At 36.9% G+C, this 15222-nt stretch overlaps 1 protein-coding gene across 1 annotated transcript in view; it reads right to left on the bottom strand.

Moving 5' to 3' along the window:
• Window positions 1-14320, bottom strand: part of LOC114356819 (uncharacterized) — an 83084-nt gene extending 68764 nt beyond the window's left edge. The window contains exon 1 of the mRNA XM_028310181.1: window positions 14233-14320. Coding sequence (XP_028165982.1) covers window positions 14233-14320 — 88 coding nt within the window. The remainder of the gene's footprint in view (window positions 1-14232) is intronic.
• Window positions 14321-15222: the final 902 nt, after the last annotated feature.

Below are 15222 nucleotides of genomic sequence, written 5' to 3'. Positions count from 1 at the left end.
TATTCTCAGGTTAACTGGAGTAGAATGCCAAATGGCATAAGGTTCGCCTTCCATTACCGAGTTTTTTGTGTTAATAAATAAGTTAAGTAAAATTTTTTTTTTCTTTGTACACAAAAATATTTGTTCGTTATTGCTGACTGTACAACCAGCTGACTGTACGGATACAGGACTGTTCGACCGGTTAATGAGCGAGTTAAGCTTTTTCTTGGAATGACCCGACCCGCAAATAAATGAGAAATGTCGGGGACTAACTATTTGCCTTCGCAAATAATTAAAATGTTGGGTGAGTTTGAATGCCTGCTTTTAGTGCTTGGATAAGAATATTTTCTACCTATTTATGAGAAAAATAATTATAAAGGTCGTTTATAAACTTGACCTTATGGTCATTTATAAACATGACCTTATTGACCTTATTTATAAACATGACGAGCTGGAAGACGTAGCGTGGGCAGGCCTCCTACTAGGTGGACCAACGATCTGGTAAAGGTCGCGGGAAGAGCCTGGATGCGGGCAGCGCAGGACCTTGCATTGTGGAAAACCTTGGAGGAGGCCTTTGTCCAGAAGTGGACGTCATTTGGCTGAAACGAGATCTTATTATCACGTCAGAAGTCGTGGATTAAATTACAGTTAGCATCACTGACGAGTGACACTACAGTGGCACCATCCTTTTAAGAGCAAACGCGATAACTCCTACCCTTTCAGTTAACGTTAGGTGTTCTCGCTAGTGTCTGCGTAAAAACTATGAGGTCTCACAGTGAGGTCACAGGGTCGCACACGAACCGATCACGGAGCTCTATTCTATTTCTATGTTTTGTACAGTGTATTGCAGATTTGTACAGTGCCCCTAGCGGCTAATTTCAAGAACTAAAATCTTAATAGATTTTTTTACACCTAACGTAAACTCATGGTATGCACACAGTTACTTAATTGAAATTACCGAAACGGTCATAATGTATTATTGTTAACAACGTTGCAAATGTTTACCCAAATCAACATTAGTGGGTAATGTCGGCTAATACTGCAGACCAACAGCTTGATTAGCGGTCGTAATGCTAGTAAGGCTTTAATATCATTTAGCTTGTTTACTATTCGCTTGATAATTATATCACATTATAGGTTTGTGGGGAGAGAGCTAAATGTCTATCCATATTACCACGTACTCGTAATACTCGTATCACAGAAGAGCTAAATTATAGTGAGCTGCCTACTATAAGTATATGCGAACCTTAATTTCGAACTCCTCCTATGTTCTTCTGATTAATTTCGTTGCGGGTCCAATGACAGTTTAACTTTTCCCCGGGACAAACTTGACCTTCATTGGTTTGGTTTTTGTGGCGGTCAAGCTGTAGATCCTGGCTACACAGGAGTTGCAGTGGTGGGAACGAGAGGTGGGAATAGTCCCGTATAAGTATATGCGAGTATCAGGCCACCCCGACCTGTCTGGCTAACAATGAGTATGTACTCGTATATGCGAATATCAGACCTCACCAACTCCTCTGGTCAGAGTGGCCAGCATGGAGAGTGTAGGCCAAACCCTTCATTTGCCTCTAATAATTTCGACATGGTCGTGACGTGATGGTGATGATGATTTATTACCTACCTACTAGCTTTCTGCCCGCGGCTTCGCCCGCTTGGAATTTTGTCTGTCACAGAAAAACTTTATCGCGCGCGTCCCTGTTTCAAAAACCGGGATAAAAACTATCCTATGTCCTTTCCCGGGACTCAAACTATGTCCCTGCCAAATTTCATCAAATTCGGTTCAGTGGTTTAGGCGTGAAAGAGAGACAGACAGACAGACAGACAGAGTTACATTCGCATATATAATATTATTAGTATATTAGTATATTAGTATAGAGTATAGATTAGTATAGATAAGGTGAAAAATTGCTTAGGTAGAGTTGTCCTGCAGTGCTTGCTTCTGCAGTGGAGACAAATCTTGATGATGACATGCCTATAAGGTGACATTGCAACTGTCATTTTAGTAAGACTGTTAAGACAACTTTTAGCTGAACATGGTTCACGGTCCGTTCGGTCATTTCGTGTACCTACATGTCTTTGCGTTCGAAAATATTTTTAACATTCACTTATTTACTTAAAATAGAGTCAGTTTATTTAAAGCAAATCGAAGACTCAAAGCATCGGTAGGTAAATAGATCGAGTCGTGTATGTAGAGTCTATATTTGCGGATCCGTTTTCAAACAATCCTGCTGGCCTGTCTTTGCCTTAGAGAATTTTACTTGCACGGGATTTTGTGCTCTATCTTCAAATATTGACTTTAATGTAGAAAAAGCAACTCCAGTGTAATAATCTCTATATTATTAAAAAAAAATCTGGCATTGAATCGCCTCTCTAAGTAACTAAGTAGTGTCTATGTAGCTCAGTTGGAAGAGGAGGCGCCCAGCAAGCGAAAGGTCGTGGGTTCGATTCCCACCTTAGGCAGTTCGATTTTTTCAAGTTATTAAAAAAATTATAACGTCTGGGAAAATCGCAGGGGGCTACTTTTTGTCGCAAAAATAAAAACTTAAAGGTGAAAAAGAGGATGACGGTGGTTGTACGTTACTTTTTCCATGCTAGATTGTGATCTAAATTGTCTATTTAGATAGTTTATGATACGCCAATCCGTTAAACTTATTTTTATTAGAAAACTTAACCATACATAAAAAGTTTATGTAAGGCCGATGTCCTCGAGAATAATAACAAAATGTATTATTTTATCGCAAACCCATCCATCAGTTCTCGTGTTGCGCCTGCCAATAAATACGGCTAATAGTCCAAGAACTTCTTAATAAACAACATTATAGCAATAGTTTATCCCTTATAAGTTTCTGAGGTCCAACCCAAACTAAATTCAGCCGTATTTCGTTTGATACAAAGACCAATTTCGTGTAGAGCTGGCTCACGCAGTTTCTCCAACATAGCACAAAACTTGCAAGATCCTTTTGTATTAAATCGCTTGACAGCAAAATTACAGCCCTTAACTGACAACAAGGGACTCGAAACAAAAAGCCTGGGAAAGAGCTACGCTCCACTTTCAACTCAAAAAATACAATTTTAAAAATGGCCGACAGTTCGCTGGGAATCGGTGTGTTGGACACATCATCTCAGTTGTGGTAGGTAGTTACTCTTTTGTTGTTTTATTTACACTTAAGGAGTTTATTCGCAATGGTGTAGGTAGTATAGGTATGTATTATAGAAATAAAAAAAAATGTCGTAACATGACGACGAATCTTATAAAGTTGTGACAGATGTGATTTTGCAAAAAATCCAGGCAACAATGTAATTAGCATACAAGTGACCTTAATTGTTATTAAAGATTAAACTTATTTTGGCTCGTCGCGTTTGTCGTTAGCAATCGATACACAAAAACCATTAAGTAATTTAATACCGGAAAAAATACAACCGTTAAGACACGAAAAACAAAACTGACTTTTCACGTCTACCTGGTTAAAGTTTGTTTATTCAGATTCAACCTCAAAACGAATGTACGAAAAAAATCAGATTGGTAAAAGTCCACTGGGATTCGGCCGATGCAAACATTTTTCATAGAATTCTTAACAGGTTTTCATGAATTTCATTTTCAACGTACAAACTATAACGAAGTTAGCGAAAAAGTGATAATGTAATTTTATTGTATCTTGATCAATTCCAGTTAAAGTGTATTTTTCACGTGAAATAAATGATTTGTGGTTAAGTATTAAACGGCATAATTATTAAAAGTTTAATGTGTAAGTATTTCTGGATAAAACTTTATTATTATTGTCATCGCTGTTTAAATTGGTATAGTTTCAAATATTTAACTGCAAAAAAGATCAATACGTCATAATATTGTTCATGAGAAGTCAAGATGAATTAGTAAGTAGTTACTTGAACTTGGCTGGACACGCGCGTGTCTAGATAAGTAGAATGATTTAAAATGCGTTCATCGTCCAATTTATTTAAAATTAATATAATAAAATAATTCACACAGCCATACACAGTTGTTTACACTTTAGTACGATGACCAAACAACAATAAAATGCACGATTCTTAAGGGGGTCCTGCACAGAATCCTTAAAATTGACGTATTTTTAAATCACGAGTGCTCTGCGACTAGTGACTTTAATACATCAAAATAACTTTTGTAGGGTAGCCCAATCCTTGATCTAGGTCGCCGCCTTTTCGAAATTTTAAATAAATGCGTAAAAATTTAATAAACAATACTTAAAGTAGAAACATATGGACAATTTGTCAATTTAACGTATGAAGCAATAATTCTCACATAGAAATGTTCTAATTAATATTTTGAAGGTCGCCCCCTTTTTCGTTTTCAGTATTAATACATAATTATTGAGAAATTTTAATTTTTCCAAAAAAACATTGCTGTGAAGAAATCACCAGGCGTTTTGCAACATCTTAGGCGTTTTGCTTTATCGTAGCTGTCAAGTGTCAAATCTATGTGTGTCAATATTTTACAGAGTAGCGTAGAGCGCAGAGCGTGCAAATGTAAATAGTATCTCTTATGTTATGACTTCGATTGGTATGAAAAAATATTTTACTAATTTTAGTTAATATGGCTAGAAAATAAACGGATATTGATATGAAATTCTGAAAGAAAAATTTGGAAATTGAATGAGAAAAGTTTTTAATAATATTATTTTATTGTTCATCATCCGAAATTATACAGGGTGGAAACTATAAGTGATCTCACTCGATTATTTCTTAACTAGGTATACAAGATATCGAAAAACTGGTTACAGATCCTGACAGCGCTTCACGAGCACTTTTCATAATATTAAAAACTACACAAGTTAATGTAAAACAAGTTACTGATCCTAAAAATGCTTTACGAGTTCTATCCAACGGCGTCAATAATATGTTACAGAATAAACGGGATCTATCCAAAAAATCAATGTTTCTTCCATACATTTCGTACTACCACAGTCATGATGGCACACAACTCTTGATAATATTATTGCAAGTAAATCCTAAAACTATTGCTTTCCGTAAATAATTATAAATAAGAATGCAATTTACGAGTTTGTTTAAAAAATACACTTCATCTTATTGTATGGTTGGCATACATTTGGTATGGGAGCTGGAAACATTAAATTTTCGGATAGTTCCAGTTTACTCTGTAACCTATTATTGGTACCGTTTGAAAGAGCTCGTGAAGCACTTTCAGGATCTGTAACCAGTTTTTTGATATCTTGTATAGTTAAGAAAAATCGAGTGAGATCACTTATCGTTTTCACACTGTACCTAGATTCTACACTACACAGAAAAATGGATATCAAGGAGCATAATTACAGGTAGAAATCAAGCATTCAAAACATAATGTAAAAAAGTATAAACATTTTTGACGTTTATGACTTTTGGCTTGTATGGCAATACGGCAAGTACGTAATAATAATGAATTACCAATTTGAAAGATAAGGCAGGAAAAATACTCTTTTATGAACCTTTTTTAACGTCTATGTTCATCAGAAGAAATAATATAGCATTTTAATGGTGTTAGAAGAACTTTTCAAATCGATCCAGTACTTTCGCAGCAATACTAACAAAAAAAGCAAAAATCTTCTTTATTCCTAATTATTTACACCTAACCATCCTTTACGTATGTACCTATTATAAATTCATTTTTTGCTTAGCAAAATTTGTAAAAATACATGTTTTACTCTGTCTTGAGTCTCTACTCTGTAAAACAGTTTGTGTGTGATCGTGTTAGTTCGTTGCGCCACCGCTAGCTCGGCTATCAAATCGTAGTTTTTCGTCCGCGCTGCACCCCCTTAACCTGTTTTTATTTCGCCCATCCAAAAATTCAATTCAACTTTTCCCCTATGAAATTCATACAACACGCGAAAAATACAATGTTTTTGAGTTGCACACTGCGAGAACTTTTATTGCTTTTTGTCATTCTGTTCGAAGATGGTTCAGGTGCATTCCCAGTTTTACCCGCAAAGTGGATGTACAAACATTAAAATTGCTTCGGAACGACTTTCCGAGCAATCGCCGGCGAATGTGCGCAACTTTAAATGTGGCGGATAACTTTAACTACTGTAACGAGTTGCATTATGGTGTAACTTTTGGTTAAAGTCCGTATTGTTTTATGACCTGAATGGACTCTGACCGGAGCTTTGTCCTGTACATTTTGAAGGGAACAAGTACATTGGCTCCAAATAATGGGGCAATTTTCGGGCAAATAGCTGCCAAACAAAATGTGTTTTAAAACAGTACCCAGACGATGGCCGTTGGGGCAGGAAAGTTCTCGAGTGGCGACCACGGGCTGGAAGACGTAGCGTGGGCAGGCCTCCTACTAGGTGGACCGACGATCTGGTAAAGGTCGCTGGAAGAGCCTGGATGCGGGCAGCGCAGGACCGTTCATTGTGGAAAACCTTGGGGGAGGCCTTTGTCCAGCAGTGGACGTCATTTGGCTGAAACGAAGACGAAGACGAAGACCCAGATACTTGTAAAGAGGTTTACTTAGTTACTAAAGTTTTAACAGTGGTATTCGCTTTTTACTTCTGATAAAGACTTTATCAGCTTGAATTTCGAATTTATCATCTTTTCTCAAACATTTATGTTTATAATATTACGCCCGTATTAACAAACGTTACTTTAAGGTCTCACAGTGCTCGTGGAGGCACAGGGTGACACACGATCACAGAGCTCTATTCAACGCTGTGCGTTTGATTTGCTGCTTCTCTTAAGCAAGCATCGTTTTTGAAAACGGGCGTTATTTAGTATTGTAAACCAAACTAAAATACAACTTTTAAAATATCGATTGCATTACACATTTAACAATTTCAGTAATAAAATTACCATTCAGTAATTTGGCCAAACATTTGCCTTGGGGAGAATGAATAGCTCAACTTTGGTGTAATGGCACTCGTCCATTAGGTATTAAACATGAATTCGCAAATGTGCGAACAAAAGGCAAAAACTAGCGAACGTTGCATTAACGAATTATTATTGCTAATAGTGTGAAACGTATTGGCGAATAACATTTTGTAGAATTGCGTATTTGGCATGAGAATGAGAGGGTTAAAATAAACAGATTCAACTAGGACAGTGGGTTTTGTTTTTAAAACATAGGTACTCAATGGTTTAATGCAAAACCTTAACTAGACCGTAAATACATCAGATTTTTTTACCGTAATAAGTACAATAAATATGATATTCTTTAATCCATTGAGGTAAAAAAGTTAAAAGTTTGATCAATTCCAAAGTTTTGGCCTCACGGTACTCATATGCAGCAGTTATGTGCTAATTAGCTCAGTTAATAGTTTTTAATTACACTACAGTTTAGTGCTTTAATTTTAAGAAGCAAAATGTTCATATTATACACAGCATTTGCTGAAAATGGCATAATAATAGGTACTCGTAGGGTTACTTAAAAACTTAGTAGGTAATGTTGAGTAAAATTATTCGGAGCTTTTCTCTACACTTGCCAAATAATAATACTAAGATTTGTTAGGGCCTTTACGAAATTACATTAAACTTTTTTGTATTTTTTTTAGTCTTTATGCGACGGTAGAATTATGTCTTTTTAACCACAATGGGGAAACTCCAATCATGCAGACCTTGGCCTGATGATGAAAAAAGATGATCAGGCCGAAGATGGAAGCGAGCTTTATCCAGAAACTTCAACTAAAGAGGAACTGGCTATCTTACCTCCAATTGTCGAATCAATACGATGTTTTTAACATTTTTAGTATGGCGAAAGTCTTTCGTAAGATGATCGTAGTAACTAGACAGAGTTATAAGTGTGAGCAGTGATAGGGTTAAAGTACTAGACTAGTGGTACTGGAACTTGTAAAAGTGCTTTATGAAAGCCTTTTTGCAGACAAAAAAGAGCCCTTCCTGAGCAGAAAAGTTTACCCCTCCTGGTAATCGAACCCGGGACGAATGCGATTGAACTTTGGCCTTTTCATTCGACTAATCCCACTGAACTGCACGTGGACTATGTAGAATCACAAACCCATTAACATTCAGGAAGGACGATGGGCTAAATTGATAACATCGCGGGCAAGCGGCGACACATCCGGGACGAGGTGAACGATTACTATTCAGTTAGGGTGAACCGGGGTGAAATGGGGTGAAATGAGAACACCCCAGCGGGATCACAAATTTAATGATTTATCCAAAATCTTGGTTGTCACATTACATAATGTTTACGTATTTTTTCTTATTATTGCTATTTTTTTAGGGTGAACCGGGGTGAAATGAGAACACCCCAGCGAGATCAGAAATTAAATGATTTATCCAAAATCTTGGTTGTCACATTACAAAATGTGTGCCTGTTTTTTCTTCAATCACACCAACTAAACGATTGCAGTTAGGGTGAAATGGGGTGAAATGAGAACACTCCAGCGAGATCAGAAATTTAATGATTTATCCAAAACAATGTGAAAATTCTATCCAAAGTTCTGTAATGTTACCCATATACCATCAAAAACTGAGCAAAGCTTCTATGATATCGACTAGATAACAGACAAGCATAGGTGCTTCCATAAAAGATACAAGATAATAATTATACTACAATTATACAAATATTTCCATGATTTCGAGTAAAGGTTTAGGCTGGGTTTCCACTAAGGCGGAGCGGAGCGGAGAAATGTTTTGAATAACCAATCAGATTTCATTCTGTCAAATTAAATCTGAATGACATCTGATTAGTTGTTCAAAATATTTCTCTCCGCTCCAATCCACCTTGGTGGTAACTATGTCTTAAGCTTGTGCTCATTACACTAACATAATAATTTGTCTTCTACGAGATTCGGACTCGCAACCCCAACTAGCTTTGTTCAGCACGTAAACCATGCTAGGGCTATCGAGTCTTTAGTCAATTCAGTACCTCTAGTAGGAAAAACTTTCGAGTTCGTTTCGTTGCGTATTCAAAGTGTCATCGAAAAATTTTGTATGAAAACTTAAACAGCGCCCCCTATATTATAGCCGCCCTAGGGGGCGCTGTTTAATTTTTCATACAAAATTTTTCGATGACACTTTGAATACGCAAACGAAACGAACTCGAAAGTTTTTCGTACTAGAGGTACAGAAGCACGTTTTGACAGTCACCAAGCGAAATGTTTTTATATTTCCACCTCTGCGTGCGCGAATGTTTTTTGTACCGGTGAATCCATTACCGTGCTAGAAGGGCTGCTAAATTGAATCGAGGGCCAGCGACACATCCGGACATTGCAAACAGATGCAGTAGTGTTTTTCATTTAGTCGTTTTTGACTCTGAAATCCTTAAAAAACGCAATACTCGATTGAAAAGATTTTTTTATGCATGACAAGGCACGCACCTGGTGTTAAGCGAGATGCAGTCTAATATGGAACATATCTGCCCTGTAAGTACAAAATTACAATTCACTCTCTCCTTGAAAAGACCCAGATTATTGCTCAGGAAAGACAGCAGCAGACAGTGAAGTCCAGTCCCTAGTTTAGTAGCCGTTTAATCGAGTTTTAAACGTTAAATAAAGTAAAAATCAATTGTAAAATTGCGTGAAGAATTACACGATTGATAATATACATCAGCACTACCCGCGCTAGGATAATATGACCAGTCAGAGAATAAACTGCTTATAAAACGAATAAATACTTCGCCACCGCGCGCTAACTCAAGACAGCGCCATCTAGTTTCCAAAGTTTAGAAACATAAACTAATATTATGAACGTCAAAGATTCCTTCCTCGAACCATCAGAATTTTTGGTAACAAATAGCACCTTTACATCCTACAGTTGTACTACTACTGCAGTGTTCAGATTGGTGATCTGTCATCCATCCGTACATGAATAATTTGGCGTCACTAAAATTGGATTGGATTTTTCTGCAGTGACACGCGAATAGTCATTTTCAGACAGCATTGGTGCAGCAGCGTTTGTTTGTTTTGTTGCAGCTGGAAATCAATATTCCTGTATCTCTAGTACTTTGAGTTAACATGTGATTGCAAACTATGTATCTTGCTAGTCATTCGTTATCACCAAAACACGTCCACAGCTGGACAAAGGCCTCGCCCAATGATTTCCGCAACACCGGTTCTGCACTGCTCGCATCCAGGTGCTTCCAGTGACCAAGGCTAGATCTATATGTGTAGTAGATAATATTGAAATTACTAATGCGGTGCAATTTCTGTTTAAGTCGATTGTTAGATACTTAGCAGTCTATTTGAATCCAAAAATATATTATCTAAACTGGCTGTCCTGACAGAGGTTGTCACGTTTTCCTGTCTTAAGAAGAGTTAATAATATGGTCAATTTATTTTCAGCGCAATTTTCTTATTTTTGTAATTCCTAACCTAACCTAACCTTTCTCTGACAATAATAAAACACAACACAAAAAGAATTACAGATAAAGGTGTCAATATTGAAATCCAACTAACCACAGGCTTAAACCTATTTTTAGTGAAGTCTTTTCACTGATCAAAGCCAAAGCCTACCGTGTTTACCTTTGCTGTATCCATGGCGTTGGAGGTGGGCGATTATCGCCCGAAGTAAATAAAACGACTCGATTTTCGGGGGGCTGAGTTTGGAACTGGGTGCCCTTAATAGGCCGCTTGACGCTTCGGGTGTCGTGTTTTCGATCAGTATTTTGAGATTAAAAATTAAAGGTGCATTACTTTCAAGCAATATTATGTTGTAAAGTTTAAGGAATTAAGTTCTATTTTGTATTTTTGTGTGCAGTGTAATTTTGGTAGAGCATAGGTAATATAACCACCACATTCCTCGTAAATGTCTTATAGGAAACGACACAAAACAAATTATGTGCCAAATCAAACCTTCCTAACCCGTCTGGTCAGCGTGAGGAGAGTAGGGCAAATCCAAGATTTTGTGCTCCTCGATGTAGACCAAAATATTATAATATGATTATGATGACGTGCAATACTAGGAGTGAAATATAAAAATTTGTCGCTAAATGTGTTGCTAATATTGCTTACCTCGAAAACAGCCGAACTAATTCGGAAACTTTAAATTTGGAAAACCGTAAAATTCCAAATGCACTCAGGTAAAACTGTGGGCAGAAGCTAGTATGGAAAGTTTTTGTGTAATGTATGTAAGCTTTGTAACCTTAAAATTTATTTTTTTCTTTATTCAGAAAACCACAGTTCTTTGTAATACTGTCTTTATAAAATTGTACTAAACCTGTAATGTAATTACGAACTTTTCGACATTGGAATAGAAATGGACTAACTATTTTTAGAGTAAATGAGTCTCTTTAATTAAGTACTATTTATTTTAAAGGGTTTTCTACTTATTTAATTAAAAGAAGAAGAGCGATACTAAATAAACTAAAAGATATAATAAACTAAAAGGTCAATATTTTGTCCTTCACTCTGTTCATCTTTTCAATTTTACACGAGTCGTCGACTTTTGACATGTTGTCGTCGACATGATTCTTTTGAAATAAAGCCGACATGGTGTGTAAAGTGTACAATGTATAGGACTCAAAATATTCAAAAAAGATTTTCATATTAAGGTAATCTATGAGTTTTTTTTCGAGAGTGGTAGAACCACAGTAGTAGAACTGATGCTGAAAAGAGGAATCAATGATTTTGAAAAGATTTTTTATTATTTTTTAATTCAGGGAACCCACATTTTAAAATATATTTTTACAATCTAGGTACAAAAGCAAAAGCGAATTTAAATTCGTGCGAATTCTCGCATTAACACGTTTTAAAGCTTCCATATATTTTCCATCAACAACAACCTGTCCCATACAAACTGAATGGCGATTAAAGCTCGCCGATCGCAAATTGATAAAATCATTGCGGGTCATCAATGACACCAGTGACATCATGACGGGACCGAGCAAGCAATTACTGATATCACTGACAATGATTTCAGTAATGGGAACAAACTTGTTAAGCTGTTAACATAATTATCTGACGGTTGCAATGACTTTTCGTTGGGAAACTTTACATTTCCATATCTTCCGTAATTTTGTTGTACTTTTATGTTGTACTGATGATCATACATTAATAACTATAGGATATTAAATAAAAGAGTTTCGTCTGTCAATAATAATTCTTAGGCTGAGTTGCTGTAGGTACCACCTAACGTTGACCGTAACTATAACGATAACCGGTGCTTTTTGCATAGAGTTTGACAGATTTTTTACGTTTGTCAAAGTTAAAGTAAGGTGCAACCAAGGTAGTAACTGCAGACAACTGCTTCTCTTGAAGTGGTGGTAGGGCTACTAAGTGCCCTGAATAAATTTTTCATAATAACTTATTTTAGTTCTACTAAATAGATCTGAAGTTTGAAAGGCCTACTCTTTACTGTATATTAATGGTCATTGAAATTAATACATGAATTAAATTTTTATTTGCGATGTTACCCTGACCCTTACGCTTACTTCTTGGAATCATTCCCATATCTCGTGTAGTTCTAAAGCGCAAAATACTGAGTTTAGTTTTCGTGTAAACTAGCCAAGCCATAATAACCTTAATTGGTTTGTAACTTTAACTACAGGAATTCTCATAAGACGGCCAGTTATAACTTTTGAGGCTAATTTGTGGGTAGTTATCATGAAATTACGAAATGCGGGCTTCCGACTTTCCAAACCACAGAAATTTCCCTGAGGATACATTAACCTATGCTAACAATTTCGTAACGGTGCCCTAAATATTTTGGTTGGGCATGTCAATCAGTGAAGACAAGCTTTGCGTTGTAAACCCAAATATTCATACATTTTAAGCAGGATTGAGTTATGTATTTCCTGTGTATGCTATAGGTAATATAGGTCGTATAGTTGGTTACAAGATGTATGAGTCTTCCAGTGACTTGGCCCACTTTTAAACTTGATCCACGGGCCAAGTCGCTGGATTGAAATTTTAATACTTTTCTTCCGGCAACTGGGCCCACTTTAAGATCTAGAACAGATTTTTGTTTATTTGGTGTTTAATTTATTATTAACTAGCTTTGGCCCGCGGCTTCACCCGCGTGATATTCAGTTTGTCACAGATCGTCATAAATTATCCCAACTAATATTATAAATGCGAAAGTAACTCTGTCTGTCTGTCTGTCTGTCTGTCTGTCTGTCTGTCTGTCTGTCTGTCTGTCTGTCTGTTACGCTTTCCCGCTTAAACCTCGCAACCGATTTTGATGAAATTTGGCATAGAGATAGTTTGAGTCCCGGGAAAGAACATAGGATAGTTTTTATCCCGGTTTTTGAAACAGGGACGCGCGCGATAAAGTTTTTCTGTGACAGACAAAATTCCACGCGGGCGAAGCCGCGGGCGGAAAGCTAGTAGTCTATATGTTATTCTGGGCTATATACAATAATATTGTGAAGTTTTATCAAAAACCGTTCGGTAGGTTTTGCATGAAGGAGTAACAAACATCCAGACATCCACACAAAATTTCGCATTTATAATATTAGTAGGATAGCATTGAAGGTAAAAATATTTGAAATTTCAATCCGGTGACTTGGCCCGTGGACAGCTAAAAGTGGGCCAAGTCGCTGAAAGACTCGAGTGTATGTTCCAGGAATTAAGTTGACGTTTATAATTAGTTAGTTGTGAACTTTATTTCAAAAGCAGAGTTTAGAATTAATTAACTACTACTGAGGGTTACCTAAACTTTGGTAGAATTTCCTAGAAAATGTAACAACAAGGCACTGCGCGTTTTTCTCAGTACATTTACAACACGGGATTTTTCCCGCCCGTATTCACAAACATTACTATGAGGTCTCACAGTGCGAGTGGACGTACACAGGGTGACTCATGAACAAATTACTGAGCTCTTTATTAAACGCTGTGCGTTCGATTTGCTGCTTAACTTAAGCAAGCATCGTTTGTGATGGGCGTAAAACATTTACGCTAGAGTAAATTCAAAATATAATAACAAGGAAAGGAACACTCAGGGCAAGTGTTCTGTCAATCCTTATCTATATAATTTTCCCCTTTGTCAGGGTGAGATTTATTACATTCCTCTGCGCTTAGATTAATAAAACCTAGATGGATANTGATCCTCATTTGGCTAAAACGAACGAACGAACGATGTTATAAAAGAAAGTTAATTTATCCTCACTTTTTTGCCCAAGGGTTCGCCCACTCGAAATTTAGTTTGTCGCAAATCGTTAGAAATTATAGACTAGGTATTTGACGTTCTGATTTAAACCAAAAATTCTGTAAAGTTTCATCAAAATCCGTTATTTTTGCGTGACAGAGTAACATTCACCCTCTCAAACTTTCCCATCATAGTAAAATACATAGAGTAAATAGGATTTTAGATATGTAGGTATAAACTTACCTTCAACAGAGGTACCCAGCTGCGAATCGATGGTCAACGTCTGCACGGCGACGAGCAAAGCCGGGCACAGGACTAGTACACACAACATTTTAGCTAACAATCTAACTAGCATGGCACTTTCATTTTAATTTCTAACAAAACTCACTGGAAGAAACCATTTTTGTAACATAAATCCTTTTTACTAAATTATGACCAAAAAGTTTAGTGCAATGAGTTTTTGAAAAGACCAAAGAGGTTTCAACGCTCGCGCGTTTAAAAATAAAAGAACTGTCAGATTGACAGCGCGGTTCCCGCCAAAAGTCCCACGCGGACAATGCAAACTTTTCTTTAAATTCGCAAATGGCGTCTTCGCAGTATGCTATTTGCTGTTAATATGGCGCAAATCTTTGCTGGGTGGGTCTCGTGGATACGGTTCGATGGACAGACGTTCCTTTGAGTCGCATGTGAACTTAAGTTGGTAAATCGTTGTTACTTTGTTTTGGCATGTTACAAAAGATAGCGACGAGTTAACGGATCGAATAACGCTGTAATTTGCCCGATTATGTAGTTAGTTTTAGCCGACTGCTGGAGAGATGGTCATGTTTTTAAGAGTACCTATGCATTTACGGACTAGATAGGTTTTATGTTATACCTAACTACAGGGAGTCTCTATAAACTAATATAACTCTTGGAAAGAAACTGCATCACTTCTGATGGACAGTGATGATCAGGCCAATGGTGGAAGCGAGCTTTGTCCAGAATTCTAAACCACAGAGGAACTGGCTATCTTACCTCCAACTGTCGAAACTTGAATAACAACAATGCTTGGCGACAGACTTAGGTAAGATGGTGGTAGTTAGCCAAACCGAGCAGAAATTTCTCCTCACTGAGAATGGAACCCAGGACCTCTGGGTCTGAAGGAAGTTACGATAAATAAATACGACACCCTCACTTCCACACTTTTTTGGAAACTAGATAGGTCTTTGACCGCAATCGTACCTGAAGTTAAGT

Source organism: Ostrinia furnacalis, unplaced genomic scaffold (genome assembly GCF_004193835.3).
Source record: "Ostrinia furnacalis isolate ACB-3 unplaced genomic scaffold, ASM419383v2 OfSCF2964, whole genome shotgun sequence".
Lineage (NCBI taxonomy): Eukaryota > Metazoa > Arthropoda > Insecta > Lepidoptera > Crambidae > Ostrinia > Ostrinia furnacalis.
Note: the sequence above shows the minus strand (reverse complement) of the source record. Positions and strands in the feature narration are given on the sequence as shown.